The sequence below is a fragment of the Mus musculus genome, chromosome 6, assembly GCF_000001635.26.
Source record: "Mus musculus strain C57BL/6J chromosome 6, GRCm38.p6 C57BL/6J".
NCBI classification, from domain to species: Eukaryota; Metazoa; Chordata; class Mammalia; order Rodentia; family Muridae; genus Mus; species Mus musculus.
Window position 1 is genome coordinate 86,523,911 of NC_000072.6, and position 15,629 is coordinate 86,539,539.

General features: G+C 45.3%; 1 protein-coding gene and 2 long non-coding RNA genes across 4 annotated transcripts in view; 2 read left to right on the forward strand and 1 right to left on the reverse strand.

Moving 5' to 3' along the window:
* Positions 1-569: 569 nt before the first annotated feature.
* On the reverse strand, positions 570-2,279 carry Pcbp1 (poly(rC) binding protein 1). The gene has a single exon (NM_011865.4). It carries the CDS (start codon positions 2,003-2,005, stop codon positions 935-937), a length of 1,071 nt encoding a protein of 356 aa, NP_035995.1. The 5' UTR covers positions 2,006-2,279; the 3' UTR covers positions 570-934.
* A 1,140-nt stretch (positions 2,280-3,419) lies between these two features.
* The window catches only part of 1600020E01Rik (RIKEN cDNA 1600020E01 gene), a 37,120-nt gene continuing 24,910 nt past the window's right edge, over positions 3,420-15,629 (forward strand). The window contains exons 1-3 of one of the 2 annotated variants that reach the window (NR_037960.1): positions 3,420-3,523; positions 3,981-4,064; positions 8,283-8,397. This is a non-coding gene — a long non-coding RNA (RIKEN cDNA 1600020E01 gene). Of the gene's footprint in view, positions 3,622-3,980; positions 4,065-8,282; positions 8,398-15,629 lie in introns of both variants that reach the window. The other variant, NR_037961.1, reaches the window with a different exon arrangement.
* On the forward strand, positions 4,854-7,299 carry Gm38676. The gene is made up of 2 exons (XR_869219.1): positions 4,854-5,496; positions 6,548-7,299. It is a non-coding gene; the product is annotated as a predicted gene, 38676 (long non-coding RNA).

The window sequence follows — 15,629 nt, forward strand, 5'->3', positions numbered from 1 at the left end:
CTTGCCACAGGTGCATGGCTCCCTCCCCACGTGGTCCTTCTGTTGGGGTCAGCCCAGACTCAAGGCCCTCCAATCCCCCCCCCCCTTGCAGCTGTGGCCCTCCTTTCCCCCCTTGTGCTTCCCCTTCCTCCTAGTCCCTGCCCCCCACCCCCACAAGCCTTCCCACAGATTATTTTATTGTTCCTGGCCAAGTTTGCCCCGCGGGATGGGGGTAGCGGACAACGGGCTAGACGCTCTCCATCCACCCTGTCCTGCTGAACGGGCAGTTTTTCCACCCGAGAAAAACCTGTATCTTCCACCAGAGAAAAAGGCAGAGGCCTCTCTGGAACTAGGTTGGATATGTCACTCCCAGGAAGAGACCCATCTTTTGTAAACATCCCAAAGCAGGCCCAACCTGCCGTTCCTTTGTTGGGGCAGAGGGAGGGGAATCTCAGCGATAAGGCAAGAAAAGCTTGCAAGGAACAAGGGCGGGCCACCCTTCTCCCCCTGGCCGCCAAGCACCCCATACTTAAAACAGGGAAGGGAAAGAAAGCAGCAACCGAAGAATTTAAGATAGGAATTCCCAGCTTTCAAATACGAAGCATTTTTAACCAATCCATTTGTTTAATTCTTAAATTCTTGACATTACAGAACTAAACTGAAATTTATTAACATTCCACTCTTACATTTCTTATCGACAAACAGAAAATAAAATCCATGAGCCAAAAAAACCCAAACGAAACTAAAAACAGGGAAAAGCTTATAAAACTAAATATGGATCCCAGCATTAACGGCTGAACAGAGAATGTGATTTTTCTTTAAATTCTTAGCGGATGATAAAGTGTAGAAACTGAACACTTACAAATTATTTAAAACCTGGAATTACCGACCAGAAATTACACAGTTGGATCATGGGAAACAGCAGGAAGGGGGTTACGAGCGAACCTACGCTGTTCTAGCTGCACCCCATCCCCTTCTCAGAGGAAAGCCTGGCATTGATTAGATACTGGGCCAGGCTAATACTGGCAGCCGAGCCAGTAATAGTGACCTGCCTTCCAGAAGAGCCTTCCACCGGGTTGGCAATTTTGATCTGGGCCCCGGACATCTGGCGGATCTCATTGATGTTGGCGCCTTGGCGCCCGATTATGCAGCCGATTAAGTTATTTGGAATGGTGAGTTCATGGGTGGTTTGAGTAGATGCATCCAAACTTGCCCAATAGCCTTTCACCTCTGGAGAGCTGGAGTCAATTCCGGCGAATCCCGTCCCGCCGTGCATCATGGCAAAGTGAGACTGTTGTCTTGCCACCTGGTTCAGCTTGGCCAGATCCAGCGGAGAAATGGTGTGTTGTCCTTGAATCGAGTAGGCGTCTAGAGGTGGTCCCTCCAGGTCGTGGGTGGCGTGGGGGTAGCCCGCCGCGTCGCTGCAGCGATCTTGGCCGCCCGCGCAGATGACTGGCGAGCTGGCCGGCATGGGCTGGTACGGGATGGTCATGACTCTCCCCTGTGGAGACTGGGAGAGCGTCTCCAGCATGACCAGGCAGATCTGCTTCACACACTCGGTGACGGACTGCGGCACGCCGGCGATAGTGATAGCCCGCTCGGTCGAGTTGGGCAGCATATCCCCCGCCACCTGGACCTGGGCCCCGGTGCTCTCGCGGATCTCCTTGATCTTGCAGCCGCCCTTGCCGATCAGGGAGCCACACTGGGTGGCGGGCACGACCAGCCGAAGTGTGACCGGGGGCCTGCTGGCCGCCGTACTGTTGGTCATGGAGCTGTTGATATCTTCCTCCAGCTTGTCGATGATCATGGCGAAGGCCTTAAAGATGGCATTGGTAGGCCCAGTCAGCGTGATGATCCTCTCCGGGCAGTTCCCCTCCGAGATGTTGATCCGCGCGCCGCTCTCCTCGCGGATCCTCTTCACCGACTCCCCTTTCTTCCCGATGATGCTGCCTACTTCCTTTCCGTGCATCAGCAGCCGAATGGTGAGAGTCACGTTGAGTCCGCTTTCAGTCACACCGGCGTCCATGGCGAGCGGCGGGCGGCGTTCGGGAGTTGGGCTCGTTACGTGGTCAAGTCCTGGGCGGCTGGCGGGGGAGGGGAGGAGTAGGCCCGAACTGCCGGCGCGAGGCGAGCGGGGGGCCGCAGGAGCGGGCGGGCGCGGGCGGGAGGCCGCGGCGGCGTCGCAGGACTGGCGGCGGCGGCGACGGGGGCGAGCGGGACCGGGAGCGGTCGACGGGCGGGTGGGCGAGGGCGCGGCGGTGGCGACTCCGGCGGCAGCCTCGGCGGTCTGGGCGGGGCGGGAAGCCCGCTTTCAACCCCGCGTACCCTCTGACCCCGGAAGTGCTTTCCGCGCAGGACCCCTAGGAGAAAAAAAAGAGGACCGGCTTTTTTAGGTCACAAGACTGCGCCAGCGCGCGCGACCCTTGAGAAAAATAACCCGGTGGCACCGCCGTCGGGTTGAAAACGGACAACGTGGGCAAAACTGGGGACCCGGCAGAGATTGAGAGGGAGCACGTGTTTTGTTAACCCTAGCGGCTCCGGCAGGGGACTGGGAAAATATACTGGTTTTGTGCCGGGGACAGATAATTGTTTCCCGGTCCGCCCAAGGATTCGATGGCGGAGCGATACAGGCATCGGCGGAGGCCGCTGCAGGCGGGAGCTAGGCCGCCGCGGGTCGAAAACGTGCGCGGGAGGGGACCAGGGCGCATGCGCGGCAGCGAGGGGGGGCGCGAGCGGCCCGCGTTGGCTTCCGTGGGGGGAGGGGCGGCGAGGCGAGGCGCGGCCCGGCGGCTGTGCACGCGCTCTGCTGGGCACGTGGGGCCCCTTCGTCCCCGGCGTCCGGGCGCCTGGTCCCAGCCCCCACCTTGGCCTCCGTCCGGCGGCTGCGTCCGCGACGCAGAGAGACTCGAGCGAGAGTCACCCGCCCCGGCGAGTGCCGCTCGGGCTAGTGGCGTTAGGAACGGGGGCCGCTGGAATGGCGTCCACTTACATAATGCTTTGTTTGCACTTGGTCGGCTCCGGTTAGGGAAGCCCTCGGAGGCGCTACCTCCTGCCCTCGTGTTTTATGTCCCACGATAGTTCCCGAGACCTTAGAGGAGCGGTGCGCACTGACGGCGTGCCGGCATGGCCCCCCGCATGTCCGCGCTGGCTCGCCCGCCGCCTGGACCACGCTTTCGGGAGGCGGCCAAGCCTGGGCGCCGCCGCCATCTTGGGAGGTCGCCCTGACCGAGGCCTCCCGCCGGGAAATGGCCCTCGAGACGCTGGAGAGCGCCTTGTGCTTTCTTTGCCGGCTCCTCGTGCCGCCGCCATAGTCAGCCTGGAGGAGGTCGTGTGAAGGAACGTGTTGTTTAATACTTGGCCGAAAGGACCAGCGTGGCGTTCCTCACCCCACCGCCACCCCACCCCCGAGCGGGGAGGGCTGGCGGCCATGTTTCCCAACAAAATGGCGACACGTGTCGCCATCGAAAAATTGGGCCGGGTCTGAAAGCTCTAGAATGTGCCTTTCATCAGTCTCAGAATTTCCCATAGGATGAAACAGCAAGAGGTGCTTTTGGAAGAAAGTTAATTCCCTTGGTGGGCAGGAGAATAAATAAAATGCAGGCCTGACACGGGATTTTTAAAAAACTGAGTAATGGCAGGCAGGTGTGTGCCTGTGTGTGTGCGTGCGCGCGTGTGTGCACAGTATGTAACCAAGTACCCAAGCATCTAGAAAAAATTTCTAGTTTTTTTCTAGATGTTGTACAGGTGGTGCTGTAACTGATTTAAGATTGTTATGCCTAATAAGCCATAGAATGGCAATGTCTCACTATTCAACTGTCCAGTGATCCTAAAGTTCACAGTTATGTCCACTTTTCCACCTTTACAGTCAAGAGGAACAGATTGTGGGTGTGGGTGTGCCACAGCAGATTCCATTCTAAACATTTTATCCCATGCAATATATATTTTTTTTAATTGAAAATTCCATGAAGTGGGTATTTATTTCTCTTTCTTTTCCCCAACAGAGCAAGACAATCCCAGAGAGATGAATGAAGTGAATGACCCAAGGTTACACAGGATGGAACCTATATCTTCTGATTTCTCTACTGGTGAGCACCTTTTGCAGATTTTTTTATTTGAATCAGAGTTTTAGAATTTAATTTTGCTGAGCTGGTTATCAGACATAGGATCTCTAACTTTTTAGCCAAGCTGTCTACCACTACGCCACAGTTTTGTGTGTGTGGTTTTTTTTTTTCAGTGCAGAGGCACTGAGCTCTGGATCCTCCTGTCTCACTTCACAAACACTGGAATGACAGGATGTGCCACCACTGGCATGTTGAGGGCATGGTAGGAAACACCTTTAATCCCATCACTGGGGAAACAGAAACAGGTAGATCTTTGAGAATTTGAGGCCAGCTGGGGCTACAAAGTGATACCCTGTTTCAAAAAAAAAAAGAGAAAGAAAAGAACTGACTTGTGTGAACTTGTCATTTCTAAAGGAGCCACTCAGAACCCCCCCCCCCCCCCCCCCCCCCCCCGCCCCGCACCTGTTTGTATGTTCCGTGCCTTCACTTATTCCTGGTGTTAGTGACATTTGTTTAGGCTCAAATATTATTTTACAAAGCCTCTGGATGAGGACAGGAAGAGGATGTGATTCAGGCTTGCCCAAAAGTTCAGTATCTGTTCATCTGGCCTCATCTGAGGCCCATTTCCCTCCACCTGGCTCCAAGGGAGCAAGCGAGCAGTTCCCTAGAGACTTGCTTTCCTCAGTTGCTTGTGGATGGATTTCTGGTTTCTCCATCCCAGTCCTTTAAGCAGATAAAATAAGTTACTTTACCTGGTTCCAATCATCTATTTCTCTTTAAATATTGACAGAGCATGGAGGAATATTAGATAAATCATAACTTGTGACTCCTCAAACCATGCGGCCTTCACTATTCAGTGTATTCAATTAAGTTCAATGTAGGTCATAAATCAGCTTTTTTCGTAAAAGCAGCACAGATGCATGTGGTATGGAATTATAATTACAGAGAGGTTATAACCTTCATTTAAATTTGTTAAATACTCATGGAAATGAGTGTATAGTTAGGTATGTTTAAATTTATTAAACTCACCTGGTCTAGAAGGTGAGGGTACTTCTCAGGAATAGACTCAAGCTCCCAATTAGGTCAGCTATTTCTACCCATAATTCCTAAAATCATGTACTGAAGTCTGCAAATAGCTATTTATTAGGCTCACATTTAAAAATTAGGTTGGGTTTTTGTTGTCTTGTTTTAAGACAGGGTATCGCCATGTAGCCCTGGCTAGCCTGGAACTTCTTTTGCAGACCAGGCTGGCTTTGAACTCCGAGCGATTCATCTGTCTGTCTCTGCCTCTCCAAAGTTCTGGGAATAAAGATGTGTAGCACCACACATGGCAAGCAAAAGAAGACTTGGGGGTTTTTTTGTTGTTGTTGTTTTTCAAGAAAGAGTTTCTCTGTGTAACAGCCCTGGGGCTGTCTTGGAACTTAGTCTATAGACCAGGCTCAGCTTGTACTCCGATGTAGGTAGTGGATAGCGCAACAAACATGTACTGGAGTGGCTGTGGCTGTGTGGGTGTCGGAGAGAAGAGCTTTTTGATTGAAATTACATTTAGATCACATGTCAAACTTTTCTTTTTTCTTATATATTTTTAAAATTTTTGTCTTTTTTATTTTTTGGATTTTTTTTTTTTAAGATTTATTTATTTATTATATGTAAGTACACTGTAGCTGTCTTCAGACGCACCAGAAGAGGGCATCAGATCTCATTACGGGTGGTTGCTGGGATTTGAACTTTGGACCTTCGGAAGAGCAGTTGGGTGCTCTTACCCACTGAGCCATCTCACCAGCCCTGTTTGTTTGTTTTTGAGACAGGGTTTCTCTGTGTAGCACTGGCTGTCCTGGAACTAACTCACTTTGTAGACCAGGCTGGCCTCGAACTCAGAAATCTGCCTGTCTCTGCCTTCCAAGTTTTTGTCTTGTTTTGTTTTGTTCTTGTTTTTGTCTTTTGAGACAGGGTTTCTCTGTATAGCCTTGGCTTATTTATTTTATGTATGTGAGTGCACAGTAGCTGTCTTCAGACACATCAGAAGAGGGCATCAGATCCCATTACAGATGGGTGTGAGTCACAATGTGGTTGCTGGGAATTGAACTAAGGACCTCTGGAAGAGCAGCCATCTGTCCTGTCCAGCTGGTGTCAAACTTTTCACATTAACATTATGTTACCTCTGTCCAGAGCTTTAGCAGACACACAGTAGCAGCTATGACAATACCAGCATGCAGACCTCAGTGTGTACCACACTGTCCTGAGCATTGCAAGATGTTGGAACTCAAGGCTAAGCACAGTGTAAAAAGAGAAATATTATAAGAAATTTAAATGACTCGCACATATGTATACACACAGATATATAACAAAACTATCATAAAAGAGAATTGCTACTTGAAATATACTCTAGAAATTTCTGCGGCCCCCCCCCCCCCTTTGTTGTTTTGTTTTTCGAAACATGGTTTCTCTCTATAGCTCTGGTTATCCTGGGACTCACTGTGTAGACCAGGCTGGCCTCGAACTCAGAGATCCGCCTGCCTCTGCCTCCTGAGTGCTGGGATTAAAGGCGTGTGCCACCACTGCCCGACATGCCCATTTCTTTATAATTAAATGCCCATCCGCAAGTGATGACAGATACACATTTAGTCTTTTCAGAACTTGAAATAAATGGTGACATTTACAATTTTCAGACATAAAAGACTTGAGTATAGGCCATTTGAGTTTGAAAGCTATATCTTAAACCCCTAAACTACATACAGATTTTGATGGGTGCCTCTTCCTGCATAGTGACCCAGTAGATTAAGGCATCTAAAATATTAGTACTAAAAAAGTCATGTAATAGAGGCAGGCATGGTGGTACACATCTTTAATCCCAACACTCTGTAGGCAATGGCAGAGGCAAGTGGGTCTCTGAGTTTCAGGCTAGTCTGGTTTACATAGTGAATTCCAGGCCAGCTATGGCTTCTGTCTCAAAAGGAAAAGGCAACAAACAAAAGAAATCAGGTAACAAAAAAATGAAATTAGATATAATCAGGGAGTCTCCTGATTCATAAAATTCTGGCTTTATTAATTTACCAATTTTAAAACTATTACCTGGGGCTGCAGCCTGGCTTAGCAGTTAAGCCACCTCTTTTAAAGTGCCTGCTTTTGAATTTTATAACCCAGTTGGTGGCTCACAACTATCTGTTGACTTTAGTTCTAGGACACTGGATGCCTTCTTGTAGCCTCAGGAGGAACCAGGGATGTGACACACAGACATACATTGAAACAAAAAAAAAAACCAATACACATAAAAAAGTATTTAAAAACCACATATAATATACAGCTAAATTTTTTTGATCCAATTAGGCTTTTCTTCCAAGTCTACCTGTTTAAAGTCTTTTCTTTTGCCTGAAATATTTTCTTTTCTTTTCTTTTCTTTTCTTTTTTTTTTTGTTTTGTTTTGTTTTGTTTTTCGAGGCAGGGTTTCTCTGTTTAGCCCTGGCTGTCCTGGAACTCACTTTGTAGACCAGGCTGGCCTTGAACTCAGAAATCTGCTTGCCTCTGCCTCCCAAGTGCTGGCTGAAATATTTTCTAACTTCCTCTTTTTAAAAAAAAGTTATTTTTAATATTTTTATTTTATTTGAATGTTTTTGTCTACATGTGTGAAAATGTATCATCTATATGAAGTGCCTGCAAGGCTAGAAAAGGACGTAGGTCCCCTGGAAGTAGAGTTACAGATGCCTGTGAGCTGCTGTGCTCACAGGTATTAGGAACTGAACTTGAGTCCTTCTGGAAGAGTTGCTATCTCTCCAGCTCCCCTGGTTTTTTTCTTAACTGAAGACCTCTAGGACTTAGTGTCCTTTTTCAGGGAAGCTTTCCCTTTCCCAGGTCTCTCAACATTCTGCTTGCTCTTTCCTTCTTCCAGAATACTATTCCTTTCCTTTCATGGGCCCATATTTTGCTGCAAAGTTGTACAGTGATCCATCAGGTTTTAACTTATGCCCTGCAGGTTACAGGAGGCGTGGGTGATCCTATGATTCAGCAAAGAGAGCTCTGGTCTTTAGAGACTGAGGATCTATCTTTCCTCTGGGATTCATTAGCTTTGAGACTTGTATAATCCTACTGTCTGGGCAGCAGTGTTCCCATAACAAAAGGCCAACTAATCTCCAAGTTCTTCTTTAATTTTATCTTGGGTGTGATATTGTCTGATGGTCTTGTTTGTTTATCCTTTTGGTAAATCCAGGCATAAGAAATAATGAGCAAATTCTTTATTCCCCTTAGGCCTGCACTCCACGTTCTGAGGAGGAGTCCTTGAAGCTACTGAGATAATGGAACAATGGAGTAGATAGTCCATTATAACTCATCTGGGATTCTTCTCAACTTCAAGTGACCACAGGTTGGTTAAGGGGCTTAACAAGGCTAGGAAAGTCAATTAGGCCTAAAGTTTGTAAGTTGAATGGCAGGGTTTATGCTTCATGTTATTAAATTCACTTCACAGAAGAGCTATCTGTGAGTGAGAAAAGACTTGCTGAAAGTTAGACAGTTTGTTAGGGTGTGAGGTAAGTCTCTTGACTCCTATTCCTTTTTTGTTTGTTTGTTTGTTTATGCCTGTGGCTATAACTTTGACCATAGAAAAGTATCAAACTCAGGACCTCCCAGCTAATCTATTTTTTGTCTCAGGACATTTATTTGAATTACCTTAGACCCTTGACTTTGTTGGGTTAAGAGACTTTTGTCCCCACTTATTCTTAAATGTTTGCATCTATGGGTTTGAGAAGGGATGGGATGATTCTTCACTCAATTCCCTGAGATTTGGGTGGGAGCTGAGTGGGTAGGGACCACAATTTTCTCTCTCTGATCCAGCAAGTATAGTACAGCTATTTAAATTTGCTAACATGTAGTGTTCTGTTTTGTTCTAAAAACAGTTTCAACTTTTTCTTTTCACCCTTCAGTTTTATCCACCTTTTCTTTTGTTATTGTTATTTTCTTTTATTGTTGTTTTGAAATAAGGTCTCACGATATCTGGCTTAAAATTGTAGTCTTCATACCTTTGTCTCTCTCTGAAGTGCTGTAATCTCACTAAACTGCTTCTTTATTTATTTCTTACTTATTTTTGAGATGGACAAGGTCTCATTATGTAGTTCTGGCTGGCCTGGAACTTGCTATGTAGATCTGACTGGCCTTGAACTCACAGATATTCATCTGCTTTTGCCTCCAGGATGCTGGGATTAAAATCCTGTGCTAATATGTCACATTCACTTTTATTTGTTTGAAGATTTATTTGTAGCTGGGCAGTGATCGTATCTGGCCTCTAATCCTATCACTTGGAAGGCAGAGGCAAGTGGATCTCTTAGTTTGAGGCCAGCCTGGTCTACAGAGTGAGTTCCAGGACCACAAGAGCTACACAGAGAAACCCTGTCTTAACTACCCCCCCCCCCCCCAAAAAAAAACCCAGCACATCTTTATTTGTATATGTACATGTTTGTGTGTGTGTGAATGTATGCTCACATATGTTCCAGTGTTTGCAGAGGCCAAAACAGGCTGTTAGATCTCCTGTAGCTGGAGTTACTGATTTTTTTTTTTTTTGGGTTATTCCAGACAAGGTTTCTCTGTGTAGCCCTGGTCTGAACTCACTCTGTAGACCAGGCTGGCCTCGAACTCAGAAATCCACCTGCCTTTGCCTCCCAAGTGCTGGGATTAAATAGTTACAGATTTTTATGAGCCTCTCACAGTGGATACTGGATCCAAACTCTTGTCCTCTGATAGAGCAACAGTGTTTTTTGTTTTTGTTTTTGTTTTTTTAAAGGTATATTTTTTTTCTTTTTTTTTTTTTTTTTAATTTATGTTTTTTTTTTTGAGACAGGGTTTCTCTGTATAGCTTTGGCTGTCCTGGAACTCACTTTGTAGACCAGGCTGGCCTCGAACTCAGAAATCCACATGCCTCTGCCTCCCAAGTGCTGGGATTAAAGGCGTGCTCCACCACACCCGGTTTAAAGGTGTATTCTTATTTTATTTTTAAAATTTTTTTAAAGATTTATTTATTATTATATGTAAGTACACTGTTGCTGTCTTCAGATGCACCAGAAGAGGGCGTCAGATCTCATTACAGATGGTTGTGAGCCACCATGTGGTTTCAGGGATTTGAACTCAGGACCTTCAGAAGAGCAGTCGGTGCTCTTAACTACGGAGCCATCTTTCCAGCCCATCAGCAAGTGTTTTTAAGCATTGAGCCATCTCTCTGTCCCTTATTTCATTTTTATTTAAAATAATATTCATGTACACATGCAACACACACAATTAAATTAAAGTTTGTTTTTTTTTTAAAGAATTTTTGTTTTTAAAGGTTTATTTATTTATTATATATAAATACACTGTAGCTGTCTTCAGACACTCCAGAAGAGGGAGTCAGATCTCATTAGGATGGTTGTGAGCCACCAGGTGGTTGCTGGGATTTGAACTCGACATTCAGAAGAGCAGTTGGGTGCTCTTACCCACTGAGCCATCTCACCAGCCCAAAGTTTTTTTTTTTTAACTTTAATTATATGTGTATATGTTTATCTGTGTGGGTTTATACACACCAGTACAGTTCCCACAGAGGCCAGAGAATGAGTTGTTGGATTCCCAGGAGGTGAAGTTACAGGCCATTGTATACTAATTGATGTTGGTTGCTGGGATTCAAACTCAGGTTCTCTAAGTTACTAACCATCTCTGTATTACCTAAAAACTTAAAAAAAATTATTACTATTTTGTGTGTGTGTGTGTGTGTGTGTGTGTGTGTGTATGTGTGTGTATGCCTGTTTGTCTGTATGTATACCATGTGTGTATGCAGTACTTGGTAGAAAACAGAAGCATGTGTTAGATCTTCTGGAACTAGAGTTGTAAGAGGCGGTGAGCTGCCCATTGTGGGTGCTGGGAACTCAGGTCCTCTATATGAGCTCAAAGTACTCTTTTTTTTTTTTTTTTTTTTTTTAGATTTATTTATTTATTTTATATATATGCGTACACTGTAGCTGTCTTCAGACACACCAGAAGAGGTCACAAACACAAGAAGAGGGCACCAGATCTCATTACAGATGGTTTTAAGCCACCATGTGGTTGCTGGGAATTGAACCCAGGACCTCTGGAAGAGCAGTCAGTGTTCTTAACCTCTGAGCCATCTCTCCAGCCCCAAAGTACTCTTAACTACCACTGATCTATTCCTCCCTTTTGTATTTTTTTTAGACAGGGTCTCACTGTGTAAACCAGGCTGACTTTGAACTCAGAGCTCTGCCTGCCTCTGCCTGTGGAGTGCTGAAATTAAAGTATATGCTACCACATCTGACTAAATAAATAAATAAATGAATGAATGAATGAAATTAATAAGGGCTGAAGAGATGGCTCAAAAGTTAAGCATGCTTGCTGACTGCCCTGTCACCCATGGGCATCTTGCAACTGCCTATAATTCTGTTTCTAGGTCATCTGACACCAATATCTGATGATATCTATGTGCACTAATATACATGTGGTACTTGACCATACACATAGACGTGAATAAAATGATTACAGTAGAGCTGGGCGTGTAGCTCAGTGGTAGAATCCTGGCCTAGTGTGCCAAGGCCCTGGGTTTGATCCCTACCACCCTGCACCCCACCTACAAATAAAGAAAATGTGACCTGAGAAAGTACAGCTTAGAAACATGTCCTGCCTACATTGCAGGTTGCAGCAGTTTGGCCTCATGTCCGGGTGACCTGTTTTCTGTTAGGAGGTCATATGTTATAGTATCATACAGAGGTTAGCGTGGTTACATTCTTGCTCCAAGTTCTCCCAGTTGGTTATGATGCCCACAGATACCCAACTAGTAAGGCATGTGTATGGGTATGTAGAGGCAACTTAAAGGGAAAGATGAGAATACAATAAAGTAGAAAAGATAGAAAGTAAGGAAGTGAAGGAAAGGAAAACCCTGAAAGAATAAGGCAAAGAAAAGAGAAGACATGATTGGTGAGAGTCATCAGCCCTCTAGCTATGTGAATGGGCACTAAAGACAGGAGCAGGCAAGACCATTTCTGGGTTGGGTTTGGATTTTTTTTTAAGTCGCTGGCTGTGGTGGTACACACCTTCAATCCCAGCACTCAGGAAACAGAGGCAGGCAGTTCTCTAAGTTTGAGCCTAGCTCGGTCTACAGAGTGAGTTCCAGGGTAGCCAGGGCTAGAGAGAGGAAACTGTCTCAAAAGACAGAGAAAGAGAGAGAGTGCAAGAGAGCGAGCAAGTGAGGGAGGGAGAGAGGAAGGAAGGGGGAACTACTATTTTTATGTGTATGGATATTTTGCCTGCATGTATGTCTTTGTGCCTGTGGAGGGCAGAAGGCCTTGGGTCACCTGGAGCTACAGTTATGACGATTGTGAGCTGCTGTAAGGGTGTTGGGAACCCAGGTCCTCAGGAAGAGCAGCAGTGCTGTTAACCACTGAGCCACCTCTCCAGCCCTCTTATTTCCCTTAGCAAGTGAGCATTTTTTTTTTAAAGATTTATTTATTATTATATATAAGTACACTGTAGCTGACTTCAGAAGCACCAGAAGAGGGCGTCAGATCTCATTACGGGTAGTTGTGAGCCACCATGTGGTTGCTGGGATCTGAACCCAGGATCTTCGGAAAAGTGGTCAGTGCTCTTACCCACTGAGCCATCTCACCAGCCCAGATTTTTTTTTTCTCTATCCCCTGGAGAGAAGATTTCTAGGCCAATAATTTTAATACTAGCCTAAATTAATTTGGTTTATCAGTCATAGATGAGGACTGGGATGGAGATATATATCTGTATTTTCAGTACATGGGAGACTGAGGCAGGAGAATAATGAGTTTGAGGCTCGTCTGAGGTATCATGTGACGCTCTATCTCAGAAAAATAAGGGGAAAAATCACAGAAAATATTTTAACTTAAAATTCATTATATTTTTTCAGTATATAATCACTGATTGTTTGATGTGCCTTTAATATTGGGATCTAAGAAAGAATAAAGCCAAGTAGTAGTGACAGGCCCCTATAATCTAATGGAAAGCTGAGGTGAGGATTTCTGTAAGATCTTTTCTCAAAGCACTTCTTATCCTTCCTGTTTCCCACCCCACCCCACTAAAGGAGATTTTTGTGTTTACTTTTCTTTTCTTTTTTTTTTTTATGTATATGAATATACTGTGGCTGTCTTCAGACACACCAGAAGAGGGCATCGGATCCATTACAGATGGTTGTGAGCCACCATGTGGTTGCTGGGAATTGAACTCAAGACCTCTGGAAGAGGTCTTAACTGCTGAGCCATCTCTCTAGCCTCCCTGATTTCCAAATTAATGGTCCAGAGGAGGAAACAGACCCAGGACAGCATGTTAAGTCTTAGGGTATAAAATAACAGAGGGTGCAGTAGGAATGCAGAGAAGAGCCTTCCTTTAGCTTTGGGAGAAATCTGATGACATTTGAAGTCCCACCAGTAAAGTGGATAGTCGGGAGAGTGACATCGGGTAACCAAACAAAGTCAGAGAGCGCACAGTCATCCCAGTCATGGCCATCTCAGAAGGGAATGGAGGAGGTTTGCATTACTAATTTTCAGTGATTATCTTTCTGCTGTTTCAGAAGTATGGGCTATTTATTTACTTATTTGAAGCCAGGTCAAGACCCTGGCTGGCTTCAGACTATCTAATAGAGGATGGTCTTGAACTCCTGATTGTCCTTAACTTCCTGAGTGCTAGGATTATATGCACATATGCCACACCTAATTTATGTGGTTCTGGGGTAGAGGCTTTGTGCATATTAGTAAGCACTTCACTAACTGAGCCATATCTCTAACCCTGGGTTATTAAGTTTAACTATCCTTGCCTGAATGTACAAAGTGAAAGTGTTTGTTTTGGAGAAGTACTTAATAACAAGTTAAAAATATCTGAGATGTTTTATTTTGAGACAATGTTTCTTTGTGTAGCTCTGAATGGCGGGGAATTTGACCAGGCTGGCCATGAACTCATAGTGATCCTCCTCACTCTATCCCGAGTCCTGGGATTGAACATGTGTACCATCACGCTGAGCTTGCTTTATGAATTGGAGACATAGTCTCAGTGTGTAGTGCAGGCTGGCATCACTGTGTAGCACATGCTGGCCTGGAACATACTATGTAGCCTTTGAGTGCTGGGATGTAGGTGTTCTCCACCATGTCTAGCTGTTTGTTGTTGTTTTAAGTAAATGAGTCTTTGCCTGCATGTTCATATGCGCACCACATGTGTCTGGTTTCCAAGGTCAGAAGAGTGATTTTCCTCTGGAGTTACAGATGGTGGTAAACTACCATATTGGTTTGAACCACAGTCCTGTGTAAGAGCAAGTGCTGTTACACTGACGGACTGTCAGGGTTTGGTTTTAAGGAAGAATGTGTATGTAAGCTTAGGTCTTCATAGAGTTGGCTAGGATAAAAATTACAAAGAAATTGCTTTTTTTTTTTGGAGACAGGGTTTCTCTGTGTAGCCCTGGCTGTCCTGGAACTCACTCTGTAGACCAGGCTGGCCTTGAACTCAGAAATCCGCCTGCCTCTGCCTCCCAAGTGCTGGGATTTAAGGCATGCGCCACCACAAGAGCAATTTCTGCCCAGTGAGAAATTGCTATTTTATTCAGAACAATAGAAGTATGTTTCACTAGGTAATTTCTCTGATGCCACCTACTAAGCACACGAGTCAGGCATTGTCAGCAACTTGTTTTTAGAGAAAGACAAACCAGACAAAGCATTAGTTCAACTTTATTCATTGTTAAAATCTATTGTCTCTAGGACTGCAGAGATAACTCACAGTTAAGTTCACTGGCTGGTGTCCAGAGGATCTGGGCTCAGTTCTCAGCAGCCAGGTGGCACTTAGTGGTCTGTAACTCCAGTTTCAGGAGATCTGAAACCTCTTGCTTCCACTGGCATTGCATGAGTGTGATATACAGACATTCATGGAGGCAAAACACTCATTTGTAACAAAGTAAAATCTAAAAAGAATTCCATTGACCATATCAGCAATAAAGGGTTGTCTCTTATAGGTGGTTGAGCAGAGGCGCCTTGGTTTCCAGAATATTTGTATATACACAGTGAGTGTAGGGTGTGGAACTCCAGTCTGAATGTGAAATTCTGATTTGTTATGTACTGTACATGAAACTTGGAAGAACATTTTTCACAGTATTTGTAGTGTACCTACTTCAGACTCTCCAATCACAAACCAGATGTGACCTTCCTACTTGTGCCAGCACGCCAACTTTTATTGTTGTTTTTGAGCTAGACTCTCACTGTAGCACAGGTTGAATTTGTACTCACTGTGCTCACTGTATTCTTCTTGTCCCAATTCCTTGATTATTTTTTTGGTTTTTCAAGACAGGGTTACTCTGTGTAGCCCTGGCTATCATGGAACTCACTCTGTAGATCAGGCTGGCTTGATATCTGTCTGCCTCTGCTTCCTGAGTGCCACCACCTCCTGGCCCAGTTCTTTTATTAATCACCTTTCTTTCTTCTTTTTTTATTCATTCATTTACTTATTCTGAGACAGAGTTTCACCCCCCCCCCACCCCACGCACACACACACCAGGCTGGCCTCAAACTGTGGATCTTCCTGCTTCTGCTTTCCTAATGCTGGGTTTATAGGTGTGAAGTTATGATA

What these genes read in the sequence shown, in the direction of transcription:
- Pcbp1 (NM_011865.4), bottom strand. Translation starts at nt 2,005, where the DNA reads ATGGACGCCGGTGTGACTGAAAGCGGACTCAACGTGACTCTCACCATT.